The sequence below is a fragment of the Mytilus trossulus genome, chromosome 14, assembly GCF_036588685.1.
Source record: "Mytilus trossulus isolate FHL-02 chromosome 14, PNRI_Mtr1.1.1.hap1, whole genome shotgun sequence".
NCBI lineage: Eukaryota > Metazoa > Mollusca > Bivalvia > Mytilida > Mytilidae > Mytilus > Mytilus trossulus.
Genome location: NC_086386.1, coordinates 20,985,671 through 21,005,966, shown reverse-complemented (window position 1 = coordinate 21,005,966; position 20,296 = coordinate 20,985,671). Strand labels below are relative to the sequence as shown.

Here is a 20,296-nt window from a genome sequence, read left to right as displayed (position 1 = left end):
CTGTCTTTTGTAAATGGATTGCATTAGCATTACCGTTAAACAAATCAAACAGAACAATCATTAATTCTAAAAAAAGACAACATATATATGTATTTTTGTTATCAATACATTTTATAAACAATTCAAAAAATCCTTTTGTTTAGAAACACAGATTCTGACTACAATACAAATATGTTTATTGTAGTGACATTGTGTATAACAAATTATGTACAATATTGAAATATTTCAATTAAATTACACCCGGCCCAATGGACCTATAAGTCACTTCAAAAAGATACTATCGTAATAATTTAGATTGTCATCAGGAATTTTATATACATGTTAATTATTTAAATATAAGTGTTGTCTGCGTTTTGTAAATGAATGTTTAAGTATCGAGCTGCTTTTTGAGGATATTCTGACAAAAATAAATTTAACTTTTCACTGTTAATCAAATTCAATACGGTTTCACCAAGTCCAGAGAATAATTGATTACGTAGTCCATTGTAAAATTGGCTTTCAATCAGAAAGTGTAGTTCATTTTCAACATGTCCGGAGTCGTAAATGACTAACTCTGGTTCTATATTTCTGAAACTGTCAGAAAAATATCCTTCTTAATTAATTCCCTGATAAGATCGATAAACTAAATAGAAAGACAGCGAATAAAGATATAGAAACTAAAAAGAAAGACAGCGAATACAAGATATAGAAACTATAGAGAAAGACAGCGAAAAAGAAAGATACTTGTAAAGGATATTGAAAAACAATTGTCATAATCTAAACTTGCATACAAGAGAATTCAAATAGTACATATGCATATGATTGGTAAATATCATAAAATTAAAGTATATTTTGTATTTCATCAGTGTTTTTTGTGGAATTCAATTCACATTTTCTACTTGGTTTAAAATATGTCAATGTACATGTTTCCATTCGATTCTTCTCACTTCTTAAGAATGGTTCCCATTCGGAAATGGGTCGCAGAAGATGTTTTATACGCTACAAAAGAAAAATAAAATGCAAACATCGTACTATATTATTAAATTTCGTATATTATACAATCGAAACATCTAGTTCTTATGTACACATATTTGATAATGAGTGTCACGCTTGTTTTATTTGTATTGTATTATTGTCTTTTGTAGACACGAGTTATTGGGGCTATACAATCGATAGTGAGGAAGGTCATAGACCAAAGTCAACACTTCTCTTTGAGGTCTGACATCCACAGTACATACACGGAATGGTTGACCGACTTTGTCTGAAATCACAAGCGATACTTTTCTAAGTCATACATATTTAAAAACCAGTGAAGCCGACTAATCTGTACCGATTATATTTAGCACCTATAGTGCTGACATGTTGACAGATTTTGTGTTTGCAAGGCTAGTTGTGAATACAGAGTAGGCTATGCTTACCACACCGACGCATTGATCCTCTCTCATTGAGCTTGTTTGTTCATAATCAAAATATATTTTGTGTTAAAGAATACTATTATACTATGAATAGACATTATCTCATCGCTTCTAATTGTTAACAATAATGACGAATATAGATTGCTAAATTTCAAATTAGGATACTAAAAATTACGTTAAACTCTATATACGATCGATGGTTTTTTTCATTATATAACTCCATCATTAGCTTCCTTGTAGATTTCTTATACTGACAGGAATTTTTAATACGATTTAAAAAAAAATATTTTTGTAAGTCATTACCTGCTGTAAGGATCCCTCAGCACACGCTATTGCCTTTATCATATATAATGGAATAGGTACTATTGAAACCATCCCAATGACCCAGCCGATCACAATGGCATACGATGGATATTGATAGGTATTATATGATACTGGTTGCAGTTGTGTCATGTTGAAAACTAACATTACCTTCATAAAGATACAGTGTATATAAATATTCTGACAATTATGTGTAAGTCATCAATGTTATCAATAATGATATGACGATACTATTTTTGTCGGTTTATAGATCGAACCATTAGATGATTTATCATAATAAACACACTTTAGTTACCAATCAGTTTGCATATACTAACATAAACGGTACCAAATTGTATGTACTACAATCGCATTTCGACATTTCATGTATCTCCAGTGAGGCTCGAAACAAAACAAAAATTGAACATTCCAAAAAATCTAATTCAATTAATTAACAGCGGATCAAATAAAAAGGACCTAAGGTACAGCCAATCCCAAGTTGATTATGACTGCGGTCGACATAAATGTTTTCGATTATGCAGCCACAATATAATACGTTCTATTATTTTGTATTGAAATCATAGAACAAAACAACACAATTGATTTACATAGTATGCTTAGTTCACCCGACACGTCTTTTGATGTTTAAAAACTAGAGGCTCTAAAGAGCCAGTGTCGCTCACCTTGTTCTATATATGTGAATATTAAACAAAGGAAGCAGATGGATTCATGACAAAATTGTGTTTTTGTGATGTTGATATGTTTTTACATCTTACTTAACTGAACATTCTTGCTGCTTACAATTATCACTATCTATAATGAACTTGGCCCAGTAGTTTCTGTGGAAAATGTTACCGGTAGTAAAAATTAACAAATTTTATGAAAATTGTTTAAAATTGACTATAAAGGACAATTACTCCTTAGGGGGTCAATTGACCTTTTTGGTCATCATACATGTGACTTATCTATAAATCTTACTTTGCTGAACATTATTGCTGTTAACAGTTTATCTCTATCTATAATTATATTCTAGATAATAACCAAAAACACCAAAATTTCCTTAAAATTAACAATCCAGGGACAGCAACCAAACAACGGGTTCTCGGATTCATCTGAAAATTTCAGGGCAGATAGATCTTGACCTGATGAACAATTTTACCCATGTCAGATTTGCTCTAAATGCTTGTTTTTGAGTTATAAGCCAAAAACTGGATTTCACCCCTATGTTCTATTTTTAGCCATGGCGGCCATCTTTGTTGGTTTGGCAGGTCACGCCACACATTTATTAAACAAGATACACCAGAGATGACTGTGGCCAAGTTTGGATTAATTTGGGCCAGCAGTTTCAGAGGAGAAGATTTTTGTAAAAGTTAACGACGACGGACGACGACGATGGACGACGGACGACGCCGGACGCCAAGTGATGAGAAAAGCTCACTTGGCCCTTCGGGCCAGGTGAGCTAAAAAGCAACCTTCATTTAAAGTAGAATAACTTTTTAATGAATACTTACCAGTATAACAACCGGAGTTATAAATTTCCAACAGATCTTCCACCCTGTACATGGTTTGTATCCTATCATCATTTCTATGTCTTTATAAAATTGGTCTGTACCTGCAGAGGACAATTTTTTTTTTAGAAGAAAACAAATAATATGCTTTTAGAAACGAAGGTTATACACAACATAAATAATACCAAATTCATAATTTTATTCCGGGGATCCAATAAGTGTCAACTTTTCATTACTTTCATCCAGAAGATCTCATGAAATTGTAATTTTGAAATCTCTGATATTCACACGAAATTGTTGACACATGAACGATTGACGTCATACAAAAAACTGTTGAATAGGTGTATTAGACATATTTTATTGTGAGTTTTATGTTTACCGGAGCATCTGTGATCTTCTGCAACGCAGAAAAACTGTAGACTATAATGTGTTTTTATAGGGAGTTATACCACCAACACATAGTGCGTCATATCAATTGTCATGTTCAAAAGAATGAACGATACTCTCTTGTAATAGACATTTGTAGGAAATTAACTCTGTGTTTCATTTGCTGAACCATAAACAACTATCTGAATTGGTTTAAAGCACCATTCATTTTTATTTTATATTTTTCATTGTAGTTAATATACTTGAAAGGAAACCACTGCACTGATGCAAAGTATTTGCTTAATAAACATACCATAAATCCATCCTATGACGATGCACTCTATAACAGCAACAAGCATGGGAGTAAACAGTCCACAGTACCAATCCACAATTTGTAAAATATACATGCCTCCCTATATCCAAAGACAAACGATGCTTATTTTAAAAATGTTGAATCACATGACAATGGCTTAAACACTAATGTAGAATGATTTTTCAATTGAAACTATCAATTAAGGAGTTACTTTATAAAAGCTGTATATATTAATTATGCTTGCTTTTCGAGTATTATGATATGGACACAAAGGCGAACTCTTTTGTAAGTGTACGAGGGTTAAATTTGCTTAAAAAAGTTTCGTTGCTTTTTCGTTATCAAGGTTTATGGGTTAGAATAAATAAGTACGTTTACAATTCGTTTATTCGTTACCTTTATTATTTATTCTTAATCGTGTTTATATTTTATCATTAGAAATATAATCCAAACGACACTTATATCTCATAAACACTTACTTGCATAATAAGTGGTATGTCTAACAGAAATCCTAAAAAGCAGACTCCAGCTGTGACCAGCATTTTCCTTTTCCTCAATAGTTTTGGAAATTCATCTGTCAGTGCACTCGTTATAGTTTCAAATGTCCCAAACTATAAAATAACATTTTAATACAATCATCGTTGGGTATAAACAAAGATGAGAAAGATAAAAGACTTTTACAATTAAATATGCAGTCTTATCGACCTTCCCAATGCATTTAACACTCTGGTCAGTCGCTCCGTGATTCTCTTATCACGGATTTGAGACGAAAGCAGGCATTATCCAAGAAGGAGTTATCAGCGACGTCACAATGTGTGACGAGAGGTTAACAAGCGCTCTTTCGTCAAGAGTAACATTGTACAGGGAGAAAAAAACTACAATTTACAGAACGATAAACAGATCCTGTAATCGTGTTTCCGCGTATATATATCGTAAATATTAGCCACTTGACACAATGTGAATATTTTTAGCATGTTTGCTGGGCTCACTCGTCAATAAGGTACACATTGTGGCTTGCGTCTTCTATCAAAGTGTAGAAAACATTATAATCTATAATATAGGATATTTGTTGTTCAGTCTATACTAAAATAGAGAAAAGCAAGACAAACAGAAGATTTAAAGAGATGAAGTAATATACATGCATGTTTTAATCAATAAAATCGCTGCAAAAAAAATGTTGCTGCATATCATAAGTATCAAGTCGTACAGTGAAACATACTAGTAGCTGCAAACTGCTATATTAGTTGGTCTTTGGTAAAACGTTCTTTTAAAAGTTCCAACACATCAAACGAATTGATAACAACTGTCATATTCCCGGCTTGTGTTATCGTCAAGATTAGCTTTCATACCTGTGTATCGATAGCAATTGTTAGCATCATCAGGAAAAATAGAATCGCCCACAATGGTGAAACAGGAAGTCGTGATATAGCTTCTGAATAAGCCATAAACACTAAACCAGGACCTTGAAATACAAATTACTTGTTACCATGAAAATTAATTGATGGATTTATTTAGACATTCATGTACATACATAAATAAGAAAAAACCTATAAAATCTTTGAAGAATATTCTTATGTATAGAAAAAAAACTGCAAATAAAAAAACAACTTCAATCAAAATCATTTATCTTTTTTTTTCACTTAGTTTAAAACTCTTTTTGTTGTGTCTATTTTGCGCTATTCCCTTTTCAGTTATTTTAATAGTATATTTTTTCACACAATTTGTAATAATGTCTTATATCATCTATATCATATATTTAAGATAAATTTACTGAACGGTGCATGCTCTGTATATTTAAATTGATATATTTTGTAAAGTAGCATACTTCATAAGTTAATTAAGTGTCCACGATCCTATAGGTCTCTTTGAACAAGTAACATCGTTATAAATGCATAAACAATTTGTAGCAGCCGTTTACAATGCCCCAGCCTTGATCCTTTTGTAATTCATTTGATTCACCCTTATCACCTTGATTTGTATATTACTTATAAAACTTAAAAGTTTGAACATTGGTTAACAAGTGTAGCGTGTCATTTATACTCTAATATGTTTAACCTAGTCACATTATTTATGTATGTGTTTGTCCCAAGTCAGGGGCCTGTGAAGCAGTGGTTGTCGTTTGTTTTTTATTTCGTTAATTTTTTATATAAATAAGGCCGTTAGTTTTTCTCGTTTTAATTGTTTTACATTGTCATATATGGGCCTTTTATATCTGACTCTGTGGTATGGGCTTTGCTCATTGTTGAAGGTCGTACAGTGACCTAAAGTTGTTAATGTCTGTGTTATTTTGGTCTCGGTGGACAGCTGTCTCATTGGCAATTATACCACATCTTCTTTTTTAATATATTTAATCATTGATAAGGTTACTAGAAAGACAAATGTTTATTGAATCCTGAAATAATAATACAAATATGCTATGTTAAATTTTTACCTGAACTTGTAGCTCATGGAAGTTTAATAGATAGTCAGACATATTATTGCAAAAGCATATATTATTAGATCTGAACATGTTAGTATTGTCGCCTATGTCAGAATAAATAGTACCGTTTCCCCTTAAAGGACGATCAACAACTTAATCATTACAAAAACTTGTGGATTATTTTTCGGGATATCGATCAAAGTATCAGTACAGATAACAGCAATCAAGCTGTTATCATCTCAAAGCAGAACACTATTTCATGTTTGTATATACATGTATGCTACAAATGTATTATAACTCCAAACATACTCTAGCTAAATTAGGAAAATATACAATAAAAAACCATATATGAATTTATGTTTAGTTTGAATCGTCATTGACACAGAAATTGAGTACTAAAGGAAATTGACCAAACTGAAAATAATTCAATAGAAAAGAAAAATACAAAAGTGGACAAATCGTTACAACTGAAAGGGAACAGGTGTTTTGAAAAGACCAGAACCATTACATGAATTTCAGAGAGCACCACAATTTGAAGATCTAACCATTAGCACTGCCCACCATTATAAAAACAAATAACAAAGGCAATAAATTCCATGAATTCAGGAAAGGCAGCAGGCATATATGGGATTCAAGCCAAACCACTGAAAGCTTACATCAAAACAGCAATAGTCATACTGCATGATCTTTTGAAAGACATATGGGAAGAAAAGAAAATACATGATGACTGGGCAAAAGGTTTTATTGTTTAATTAACAAAACAGGGCGATCTTGGAAATTTTGATAACTGGAGAGGGTTACGACAAGAACAAGCTGGGCTCAGAAAAGGGAAAGAACCCATTAATCAGATATTTGCTCTTAGAAACATCATTGAGAAGTGTATAGAATGGAAGACACCTCTATATATCAACTTTATTGACTTCAAGAAAGCATTCGATAGTTTACACAGAGAAACTCTTTGGACAATCTTTTTTATCATTTGGAGTACACCACACAAGATTGTAACACTGATTAAATGCTTTTATACCAACTTTGAATATGCTGTGATACTCAACAACAAGGAAACTGATTTTGAAGTAAAAATCTGGAGTACTGCAGGGCTACATCATCTCGCCGATCTTATTCCTGATTGGCATTGACTGGGTGATGCGGAAGACCATCAGCGACAAAACAATAGGCATAATATGGTCAATGTTTACAACCCTAGAGGACCTTGACTTTTCTGATGATATAGCACTCCTGTCATCAAAACAAGATCATATGCAGGAAAAGACAGATCGACTTAGCCATTTTGCAAGCCAAACTCGAAATTAGAACGCAAAAAAGACACAAGAAATGTGACTTCACACAACATCCAACTTGTGACTTAGAGCTGAGGGCACAGAAGTCTAACAGGTAGATACATTAACTCATCTAGGAAATATGCCTTAATGTTACAGAAGACACAATAATATTTAAAGTAGGCTAAGTAAGGCAAAATCTGCATTTCAAAGACTACGACCTTTTAGGAAGTCCAAACAAAACAACAGGAATACAAAGATCGGACTGTATTACAGTAATGTTAAATATGTCCCTCTGTATGAAGGTGAATGATGGAAAGTAACAAATTCAGATATGAGATCGCTTTCAAGTTTTCAAAGTTGTGCAAAATCTTCTGGCCAAACTAGATTTCATATAAATATCTCCTTGAAATGAACAAATCCACATGTATTCTGAGCGAAATTCGACAGAGGCGCTTCAGATGGCTGGGGCATGTTCTCAGGATGCATGTATCCAATATCACCCAGACAGCTCTTAGATTGACACCACCCACAGGGGAAGAGACAAAGAGGAAGACGCAAAACCAACTGGGTCGAACAATTGATGCCGAACTGAAGGAGCTTGACATGACATATAGAGAAGCAGAAACAAAGGCTAGAGACAGAACTGGATGGTGAAATCTTGTGGCGACTTTATGCTCCGCCAGGAGCGTAGAGGATAGTTGGTGGGTAAGTAGAACAATGTTTCATTTTTGTATATATGATACAAAATGTATTACAACTGCAAACATACTCCGGCTAAAAAAGATAAAAAATAGAATAAACTATATTAATCTATGCTTAACTTAATCAATAAATGTGTTGATTGACTTCATTTATTTTCATTTATGTCTCTGATCATTTACTAATTCTTCAGCAGATAGTGTCGTTCAAAAATTAGTTTTTGTTTTTGTGGCTGATTTTTTGAATAGGTTAAAATATAGTACAAGTTAGATAGGTGCAAGATTTGTTAAAGAGTGTTTTAAAAAAAAAGTATTAGTACCTTGTGTTAGGACATCTTCAACTGCCATTCCTTTTTCGTGCGCCATAAATCCAAGGATAGAAAATGTGACGAAGCCAGCAAAAATACTTGTTCCACTGTTGATAGCTGGTACAATTATGGCATCCCTTAAAATATACAAGACTCTTTTGAATTCAAATGAAAAAAAAGCTAAATATCTTTTTTCGTTTGTCTGTTGAAAATATGGATTCCAATTAGGGTTTAAATTGTTGTTTTTTAGAAAGTCCTACCATACGCATGTAAAAGGATTCACGTCAATGTAAAAACATATAAATGCACTATAAATAACACTTCCAATTCATCAGACAACATTTGATCTGATAATGAACTTAATTTACAAACATTTTGTTAAAAGATTATAATGATAATGGATGAACTCACACAACAAAAAATGACAGTAGTGAATACTGCTTTGTTTAATCAAATCAAAATGATAACACAATTGTCAAATATGTGCTTTAGATAAACAAAAAAAAGCTTCTGTTTTTAAAGTGATCAAAACAATGTAGAATGATGTACCCCTATTTTTAACATGTGTGTCCATTACGTTTGCTTTTTTTATTTACACATCGATAACAATATAATGTAATGTTATGCGACTGTCATACAAGAGGTGATAAGTTAATTTAACTTTACAACCAGGTTTGATTCATAATTTTTACAGAAGAAAATGCCTGTACCAATTTTGGATAATGACAGCTATTATGTATTCGTTTGATATGTTTTATTTCTTATTTTGCAGGTTGATTAAGGACGTTTTGAATTTTCCTTCGTGTTCGCTATTTTTGTTATTTGACTTTTTACTCCTAGAAATTAAATGATATTAACCGTTAAATTCATGTCCAACACATTCAATTTGCCTCCAACATTCATAGTAAGTTTATTGTGAATTTAAATCAAGTTTAAGAGAATATTATGTTTTTATTATAAGAAATGTATGGTTATTCAATGTGTAAAAAATTCAAACAATTGTTTCATTTAAAAAAGAAATTGGAATGTATTCCAAAATATGAATGTTCTGCAGAAGTTGAAAATGATTTTTAACTTTTTATTACCTTATCTTATTGATTACATTTTATTAAAAAAAAACAAGTATCCCTTACGTCTAATGTTTGATAAACAGATAGATTTTTTTCTGCTTTTAAAAACATCTTTTAATAATATTTGCAATGGCTCACGACGCGATGCAATGTTTTGGTGCTGATTCGGCATAAAGCAATCACAAATAATTGATCAATCTACCAACTATGTATTTCTTGTAAATATAAAAATAAGATAATATAAATACATAAAATACACACATTTCCTTTTGTTGTAAGCTATACTTTACAATATTGCAGCTAATGCTACGCTAATAATGCTTTTGTAAGGAAATTAACACAAAAGTCAACTGCAAAAACTGCTAGCCGAGAAATCGAACATAGTTTAATTCTGCCCGCACCGCAATACTATAGCGGTCCAGATTGTCGCCGTATGGCATTTTTCATGAGATGTATATTACTTTGTAATCATAATTCATGTCATATTATCATACAATAATTAATGTTTCTCTCCATGAATCACACACATTTTAAAACAAACTCTAATTAATAACAACATGTGAATCACCGGTACAATGACATGTAGATGTGAAAATTGAAGGATTAAACAGATTTTTTGTATAAGTTATTGATGTGTAATCCGGGGCGATTAACTCACAAACTGAATAAAAGTTTTATCTAAGTTTTTTTAGCTGGACCCCCAACAGCAATAATCTCTAAAAAAAATGTGTCTAATCCTTATAATGCTTGAGCGAAGTATTAGCGATTTTTAATTACCATCAAAGGAACATACATAAAGAACGCCTCCGGGTGCAGGAATTTATCGTTGCATTAAAGACCTGTTAGTGACCTTCTGCTGTTGTCTGCTCTAAGGTCGAGTTGATGTCTCATTGACACATTCGCCATTTCCATTCCCAATTTTACGTACAATACAATTGAGTGGTCGTAACTAACGAGTTGGTCGCCATATTAACTTTATAAAATTCATAAATCTTCGATAAATGCAACAGAATCTATACACATAGAAAAAAGTATTGCAACACCTTGAAAAATCAGCCTCTTTTTTTGGATGAAATATTATAAAATATTTGTATGATATTATTGAATAATAGTTTATGATAACATTGGCATTGAAACGAACAAAAAATGTTTGAAAAAAAAAGATTTATATAACCACAATTTTAATAACAAAATGCAGTTTTTTTGTACAAAAAATGTTTTTTACAACTTTTACTGTAGTCGAACTTTACAATGTCAGACATTTCGAAATTAATCTTCAGATGACTGTTCACATCATGGTTGGTCGTTATACGCCAACGAATTAGTACTTTGTGCGCAGCCTCCATTCAAACGGATGACCGCATCTAAACGTCTACTGATTCCTGCCATAAATCGAATAATTTGTTGCTAAGGTAGCAGCAACCATTTCTAGTGAAGGGCATTGTTTATTTCATGATGTGTTTGAACTTGGGTGTCCTTTCGCGAACTTTCCGCAAAATAGTGTCCCATATATGCTCGATAGGGTTAAAATCCGAGCTTCGATCGGGCCAAGGAAGATGAACTGAATTCCATTGGAACAATGGATCTTCCTCCAGGATGCTAATTTCCAACTCTGGCGAGCTCTGCTCTACATTGGATACGGAAAACTGTGTGTCTGTTCGTAAACAAAGGTCTCCGAAATTGTCTTATCGCACGATAACCAGTAGCGATGAGTCGAACTCGAACAGTTCTTGTTAAAAGGTTCCTGTATGCCAACCACTCTCTTTTTAAGATTGTCTTGTATGCTATGGGTTTCCTTCTGACCAACCTTCATTATGCCTGATTTTCCCTAGCAAATGGTAAAGGGGGTCTTCATTATCTCGGATGGTCTTTAACATCGTTTATTGCTGATTTTTAATCACAAAACGACTTAAAGTGGAATGGTGATGAGCAACAATACGTGCAGTTGTTTGTCAAGAAAAAAGTCAAATCACAAAAATACTGACTCAGACGAAAATCAATTTGGAAAGTCTCTAATCACATGGCGAAACAAATGACAAAAACGAATGGTCAACAACTGTCATATTCCTAACTTGGTACAGACATTTTTAAATGTAGAATTTTTTTGATAATACTCAAGTCAAGTATCTATAGATATGCAAATTAATAAAGAATTAGTAGACTATAATTTAAAGTTAGTACATCAAACAATGCTAAACAAACCTATACATATTATGATGAAATTTGTTAAAACTGGCCATAGTTAAAATTGCACCCCATCCAGCACCAGACGAAAAGAAAATCTGTACAGCGGCCTCACCCCACACCTATTCAAAAATGAAAACGGGAATATAAACAAATTGATGACATTAAATGGCAAAAGTAAAATCCCCAAAATACTGACCTCAAAACGGAAAGTCCCTAATCAAATGGCAAAATCAAAAGCACTAACACATCAAACAAACGTATGAATTGCAAATGTACAATGTTTTGTAACAAATGATATTGAATTCAAAATATTAGGTGTTCAAATGATAAGCAACACACATTAAACATCAACATATATCAACAAAAAAGGATCATTAAGATAGAAAAGTTAAACTCGTCAACGGTGAACTTACAGTTATATATCAGTATATGCAATGTAGATATTTTATTTTGATTAAAATCATGAAAAAAGTTTGGTAGCAATGATTACGAGAATTGGTTTCTATCACATCAAATAACATTGTATTCTTAAAAATTAATAACGGACTCTTACACATGTTTTGTCTAATTGTAATTTGTTAAATCTTGTACTGCCTTTTCTATGTATAATTTAAAATGTGAACAACCCAAAACGTTTGGGATGTTAATAAAATGCAGATTCAAAAGTTTTAAGTTGTAACTATCGTTTTGTTGCTGGCACATCACTGATGTGGGTTTAACTGTTTACATTTTGGAAAGCAATTAGTCATAACATAACGTACCTTTGTTGAAAGCAAATTATGCCACTTTGGAATTATCAAGAATTTAATGCCTTCTATAGCACCAGGTAAGGTTACAGCTCTGACTAGAAATATAATCAGCACAATATATGGGAATGTAACAGTCACATATACAATCTGAAATATATATTGTCATTTATTTTAATGTTATCGTTTTATTTTTAATGGATTACAACTCACTGATTCACTCAAACATATTTAAGGTAGTGAAAAGTAAAATAATAAAATAGAAATATTGAATTAAGAGGCAAATTATAAACGAAAAGTCCCTGAATAAATGCAAAAACCATAAGCTATACAAATCAAACGAATGCATTGCAACAATCATATTCATGACTTGGTACAGACATTTTGTTTATGTTATCAAACCACAAGCAATTATGTCATCAAAGATTAACAAAGAGGCATATAGAGAAATGGCATTTGAAAAAAATATGATAAAAATCTATTTGAAGTTTTGTTGAATATTTTACAAGTTTTGTCATTTTTCATTTTCCCCCAGATGCACAGATAAGCTTCATGACACGGTTGTACACGTCACTGTTGTAATAAACGCACTCATCGTTGCTTTATATACTTAATTATATAATAGCATATCACTATTATAATTTATTGTTTTCATATGTAGTGTTGCCAATTACATAACACAGCAAACGATAAAACTACCACAGGAACAAATAACCTAAGATGTATTTGGCCAACCTTTTCGAAATTTTTGGTCCTCAATGCTTTTCAACTTCGGACTTTATTTGTCTTTATAACTTCTTTTTTTATTTGAGCGTCACTGATGAGTCTTTTGAAGATGAAACGCGCGTCTGATGCAAATAAAAAAAATCAATCTTGGTTTCTATAATGGGTTTGTTTTGAAAAAAAAGGGTTCTAATGAAGAGTTTGAATAATATATATGATGTGATTAAACCCGAACTAATTAAATAATTTGAACTGAACGTTCTTTGTAATTTGATGAAGGTCTTTGATACATGTAGCACTGCTGTAAACAATGGTAAATAAGATAACAAGTTGCTGTTATTTATACTTCCATCTTTTAAATAAGAAATTGATTTGTATGGATTTAGCCCTTAACGTGTCAATATGTATTAAGAGCTGTATTTTAATTAAAAATTCCAAACCTTTCCAGATGACTTTATTCCATTGAATAGACAAAGAAATACTAGAACCCATGCTGCAAATAGACATGCTAGAAGTTCTAGTCTGATGCCGCCCATGTCTTCAATCCCTGCAGTTATCTGGAGCACGTTATATCTGCAAAAAGTATGTATGGTAATTTAAACGATTAAAGATGAAACGAATCGTTGTAATAAATCAATGTTACCTCTAATATGGATTTTTGATGGTTGACTTTGTTATATGTGTCTTACGCATTTTGAAGGCTGTATAGTGTCCTACAATTCGTTGCATTAGTAAGAAAAAAAATTGCGGATTTATATATAAATAGGTCAATATACGACAACGTCTCTTTTTGAACAGTTTTCATATAAAATATTCTATTAATTTGGTCATGTTTAATGGTTTTGTATACTGATGGTAAGGATTGCCTATTCATTTAATTGTACACGTCAGCTTTTTAAAGGCTGTGGTTATAGAAGGCTTAATTTTAAATGAATCATGAATCTTTTATAAATTGGATTTTAATATAAAGTTACAGAAAGAGAGGCTCTAACGGCATATATTTCTTTTTATATCATTTACCTTTCCAGAGTATATGATTGTATTGTCTATGTTTTATGAATTACTGCAGCTTAAAACTTGTGTTTATGTTTAAAAATTTGTCAACAATCGAAAAAATATTTGTGTCCGAACTCTTTACTTTTATTAATAGTGTTATTCTACAATTTTATTTCACATTAAAAATATTTGTTGTTTTGCCATCATATATCTTGTTGCAAAAGAAAAACCCAAAAAAACCTTTCGCGCTGTAATAATGATGACATTTGTTTGATAAAAATTAGAACAAATGCAGCAAAGACTAGTATTTAAAGAAAATGTATAAAACAAACTAGGGATTTTTTTAATCCGAGACATAGATTATCTTAGCCGTATTTGGCACATTTTTTGGGGGAATTTTGAATCCTTAATGCTCTTTGACTTTGCACATGTTTGGCTTTATAAATATTTCGATATGAGCGTCACTGATGAGTCTTATGTAGACGAAACGCGCGTCTGGCGTACTAAATTATAACCCTGGTACCGTAGATAACTACAAATGCTTACTTCCAATATTCCTCGCTTGGAGTCATTTTGGTTAAATTTGTGTTCATAGACCAATTAGCTTCTTTTGATACATTTGAAAGGGACGCATTGTGTCTGAAATTTTCTAAGCAATTTTCTGTATTCCATTCATTGTTGCAGTGACTCCATGGTAATATTGATGTCATTGACTGATACAGGAAGTATATAGTCCATGTCATAAATATGTTGAAGTATACACAGAATATTGCTGAAACAAGTAGTGCTCCGTAACCAACACCTAGAATTAAAGTTATAAATGAAATAAAATATGTTAAATAACAGTATTCACAGAATATTGCTGAAATAGGTAGAGCTCTGTAACCAACGCATAGAATAACAATATACATGAAACATAGCAAGTTTTATAACGATATACATAGATTACTGCTGAAACAAGTAGTCACTGTGCTACGGTACCAACACCTGGCATTCCATATATAAATGAGAAAAAAAGTTTAATAACGGTATACACAGAATATTGCTATGACAAGTAGTGATCCGTAACCAACAGCTAGAGTAACAGAAGTGCTCCGTAAGCTAAATAACGGTGTACACCAATTTGATTTGAAATAACAAAACATTACGTAATACTATAAAGTATAAACCTTATTTTCTGAAAGTGAAGTGTCAAATAGTCAATTAGGACATTAAAGATCGAGTAATATCAGTAGTACATGTGTATTACTTACCTGTCAACACTGAGGTTATGAGTTCAATCTCTGCACGAGGAAAGTTCGACTCCTATCATAATTGATAAAGATTACTTGATGGTCGGTTGTTCTCTCTAGGGACTTATTTAAAATTGACACATATAAACGAACCAATCAAAAAAATGATTTGTGTCTGTTGATTAAGTTAAGCCATTTCAGTTGATATTTTTTTAGTGTCTTTTTATATTGTGATGGTACAATTTTGAATCAGGTAGGAGCGACGGTTGGTAACTTTTACAACGTTTAAATTCGCTACATTTGTGTGCACCTGTCCTAAGTCAGAAACCCTTTTCAGTATTTGTCGTTTGTTGATGTGGTTCGTAATTGTGTCTCGTTTTTCGTTGATCATTTTTTATATACTGTGGATTCCTTTTCGTTGGTACAAGTTTTCGTGGATTAAGTGAAACTTGCATGTTCGTAGATATTTGATTTTGTGATTTAGTCGAGTTCTACATAAAAACCTGTTAGAAATTTGTTATTCGTTGAACTTTTAATTTCGTGGTTAACCAGTAAATACGAAATCCACGAAAACTGATTTCCAACGAATAATAGTGAATCAACAGTAGATTAGAACGTTGATTTTCCCGTTTAAATGACTTTATACAAGTAATTTGCAGGGCCTGTTATAGCTTGATGTTAGGCGTGAGCAAATACTTCGTGTTGAGGACCGTTCTTTGAACTACAAGGGTAAGCTCTTTCAAATTGTAACTTGGATGGAGAGCTGTCTCATTACCACTCATACATATCTTCTTATATCTATATATGATGAAACGTATCAGTTAATCACGTAGAATTATATATATATATATAAATCAACTTACCTTTCATTAGTGGGCATATTTTCCAAACTGTTAGTGTACTACTACTAGAGAATTGGGCAACCGCATACTCTAAGAAAAATATAGGAACAGCTCCTACGACCATAAATAACAGGTAGGGAATTAAGAAGGCGCCTGTGGACAGAGATACAAATTAAATAATTCTGACTTCTGTTGACAAATGAAAAAAACACAACAAGAAATAATCCGTTATAATTTATAATTTTTAAAGGTTCATTTCTTTGTCTACTGGTTTGTGTAATCGTTTTATCAAAATCAAAATCAAAATTAATATTTCAACTCACCATGCGATATTAATAATAAAATATACTATCTATAACCAGGTTCAATCTACCATTTTCTACATAAGAAAATGTCTGTAACTAGTCAGGAATATGACAGTTGTCCATTCGTTTGATGTGTTACAGCTTTTAATATTGCAACTTGATCAGGGACTTTCCGTTTTGAATTTTCCTCGGAGTTCAGTATTGTTGTGATTAAACTTTTTTTTTGTAAATTCGAAAACGAGCAATAACCAGCTAAGACTGTGACAATTGGAAAGATTGATATCAAGCAAAAACAATAAACGTAAGCTTTATAATATTAACCTACCTCCACCATTTTTATAACATAGATATGGAAACCTCCATATGTTGCCTATTCCTACTGAATACCCAATACAGGACATGATAAAATCAAGGCGTCCAGACCAATTCTCACGGCCCTCATTCTGATTTTCTGATGCTTTTTGCTTTACCTTTTTAAAATATAGCCAATAAAATTACTATTCAAGTAATAGCAAGTAAAACAGAACTGTTGACGAAAAGTGTTGTGTCTTGCGTACAAAAGTAAACCCTGGTATCTATGATGAGTTTCTTCAAAACCACTGACACAAAACCACTGTTTGTGGAGCTTTCCCTTCTAGGGTATAATTATCTCAGAAATCAGTACTTCGTTGCTGACATGAATTAGCATTGGTATGGATACAATTATATTCGATTAAATGTAAGGTATCTATATAATTTTTAATTACCACAGAGTTTCAACCCTAGCTGTATTTGGCAATACCGTTTACATTTTTGGTCCTCGATGGTCTTTAAAACATCTTACTTTTTTTTTTACCTTTTTAGTATTTGAAGTGATTTTTTGTAGACGAAACACGACGCGTCTGGTGTTTTTTGTTATCCTATAATCTGTGGTGAGTTTATTTGAAGGGTTTATCAATTGTAAAATTCAGGTAAGCGAATACTCTCATCTACGAATTAATTTTATTTTACGAATCACAGATACATACATTTGTCTATATTCAATTTCCTATCCGACAGCAAAACGCGTTGGAAAGGATCTGTATGTATGCAATGATGCCCGGTCTGTCTTTACAATACGGATCCAAATCACGTAATATGAAAGCGTCATGCTTTTAGGGCCCCCGTAATACCTATTCGGATGCGCAAGGAGCTAGTAGAAATACATGTGTGATGAAAATTGTAATTCCTTTCCAAACAAGATGTTGGGTTTTTTTTAAAGAATAAACTATTTTGGAGGTTCGTATATGTCAAAACACGATTTATAATTGATTTCCAAGTTCAAATCGATAAATTTCCTAGTTATTTGTGTGCCTTTGACGTTAATCACCTCTACGTGTAACATCATCAATACATTACCAGTTCAAATATAATAGTTGCACTCTCAAAGTAAGAAGGTACATGTATGAGTGATATGATTGCTTGAATGAGTTATTGGACTATTTTTAACAAATTAAAAATTCATCAATGTCGCAGACTTGTTTATTTTTCAAGACTTTTTCATTTAGTCAAAAAAAAAGCAATCTATTTATTTCAGCGATGTGTTGATTTGTGTTGTTTTTAATCAATTAAAAACAAGTGTTAGATGTAATTTCAGAATTACATCCCATCTTCTTTGTTCTAGCAGGGTTAATCTGAGCCGGATCACCCCTACCAGATCAGCTCAGTTTGAGTTTCTTTGTTATGCATGCTTTCCTTTGTACTGTAACATTTTGGCGATAATGTCAAATCCACTATAAAACTTTTAATAAAGTATACGGAAAAGACTACATATCAAAATTTACGTTGAAAAAATCCAGTGGATATGCTGAGATTCGAACTCAAAGCTTACGCATATCAAGCCACGACACCTACCACTACACCATGACGATAAGATACGAACTAAGATCCTACACTGACACATCGTGTCCTTGTGGGATAACTATTACTTATACCTAAATAATGTCATGATTTTCGTTGGTGTAGTGAATTGTCTTACACAGATTTATATCGTACTTTGTTTACGTCTAAATGTAAAATGAAAGTAGTATCGAGAGAGAGAAGTGGCCCGGGGGTATACGTCATTCAGATGTCAACAAATCGAAAAATGGATCATACTCTTGGTTAAAGATTTACTAACAACACCAAATGAAACGGGAAAAAAACACCCTTTTAAATGTTTTTAACTTAACACGGACATATGGGCATGGTGGGTTTTCAACTCTTTAAAATCAAGCAGTCGACAAAGATAATTAACTAAATGAAAGAAGATAATATCACGATAAAAATCCTTAAGAAAGCACAGAAGAGTATCGAAACGGTTTAAAAGATAACAAAAGAACACAAAAAAAAACCATAGTATATATGGTCAACATGCATGTGCCTAGGCTATATATTACTATGTAATTTATATAGCGTGTAATCATTGACTTTGGTTTAATCTTAAATCCTTCTTAGTGTAATTCCCCTTTATTTCCGTAATATAATACATTAACTTTTAATATTGTGATTTTGTTATTGTGAGAAAAAAGTTTAACTTTTAATACTGTGACTTTGTTATTGTGAGAAAAAAGTTGATACCGACTGATCATTAAATTATATGATTAAACTAATTATAAATTATAAAAAAGGCATAAGATTCGATTCAAATGCCGCAAGATTTATCTTTTATTAAGTTTACTAAAAATTTCAATTAAGTATGGAAACTATTTGAGGTTTATTTGTACTCACGTTCGACATGACCAGTGCCCAAGAACAAATACAAATTCAACACTACAATCAACAAAAGCTGTCAAGAAAGAGGATATCAAGGGGAATATTTAAACTTTTAAACTTTGTCATCCTTGTTGTCAGATTTGGTCCTATTTAGTCAAAATTTATACCCCAAGATCTGAGGCAATAATCACAGATCCTCGACAAAATAACTGTTCACAAAGGTTTTATTTTAGATTATACTTTTATTTGTTACCATCGTAAAACAGTATACTTGTTTTAGAATTTTGTAACATTTTTTTACCCGATTCTTTCCTCAATTTTTTAGGTTTAAATTCTGATAAGTAATAGCTATTATCAAAAGTCACTAAAATGGACTTCTGCTATTATTTATTACAAAGTACATATTTATCAGTTAGATATCACTTCGATGTGTATAAAAAGGATACATTCAGGTCGTATAAGTTATGTATCCAATAGACTGACATCTTCAAATGTCATAGGGAATATAAAAAAGACATGATGTTGCGTTGTAGAATGATAATCTTTGCAACCTCAATGAATACGTGAACCTACGAACGTAAATGACTAGTTTAAAAATTGAAGTAGCGTTAAAACTCTGCGGATGAATAATCTTTCGGTAATCGGGTATCAAATCTCTATTTTACGATTGTTATAGTAGTTTAGTTACAATTAACCTAGGGATAAATGTGTCACTGTGTCACAAACTTCATTTAAACTTTGGTGGATTCATAGTTGTCTCATTGGAAATCATATCTCCGTTTTTTTTATTTTGAAATTTGTTTTTTATGAATGAATTTGTGACAAAATCATCTATCAAAGTATTTTAAAAGAATAAAATGCTTCTTTTTTGTAATTTCATTGAGACAAAGGATTGAC

General features: G+C 32.0%; 1 protein-coding gene across 1 annotated transcript; it reads right to left on the bottom strand.

Annotated features, from left to right (window-relative positions):
* Positions 1 to 138: 138 nt before the first annotated feature.
* On the bottom strand, positions 139 to 19,472 carry LOC134695826 (sodium- and chloride-dependent glycine transporter 2-like). Its single transcript, XM_063557253.1, has 14 exons — positions 19,415 to 19,472; positions 17,013 to 17,157; positions 16,404 to 16,535; positions 14,855 to 15,110; positions 13,753 to 13,885; positions 12,605 to 12,739; positions 11,859 to 11,962; positions 8,599 to 8,723; positions 5,228 to 5,340; positions 4,358 to 4,489; positions 3,882 to 3,981; positions 3,206 to 3,306; positions 1,698 to 1,865; positions 139 to 978 (listed from the first exon to the last, which is right to left on the bottom strand). The coding sequence occupies exons 1-14, from the start codon at positions 19,421 to 19,423 to the stop codon at positions 820 to 822; spliced, it is 1,812 nt and encodes a 603-aa protein (XP_063413323.1). The 5' UTR covers positions 19,424 to 19,472; the 3' UTR covers positions 139 to 819.
* Between the last annotated feature and the right edge of the window lie 824 nt (positions 19,473 to 20,296).

Coding starts and splice junctions, on each gene's coding strand:
- LOC134695826 (XM_063557253.1), bottom strand. Junction 15,111..16,403: donor AATATGCCCACTAATGAAAG/GTAAGTTGATTT, acceptor CTTTAATTCTAG/GTGTTGGTTACGGAGCACTA. Junction 979..1,697: donor CTGAGGGATCCTTACAGCAG/GTAATGACTTAC, acceptor TTTCTTTTGTAG/CGTATAAAACATCTTCTGCG.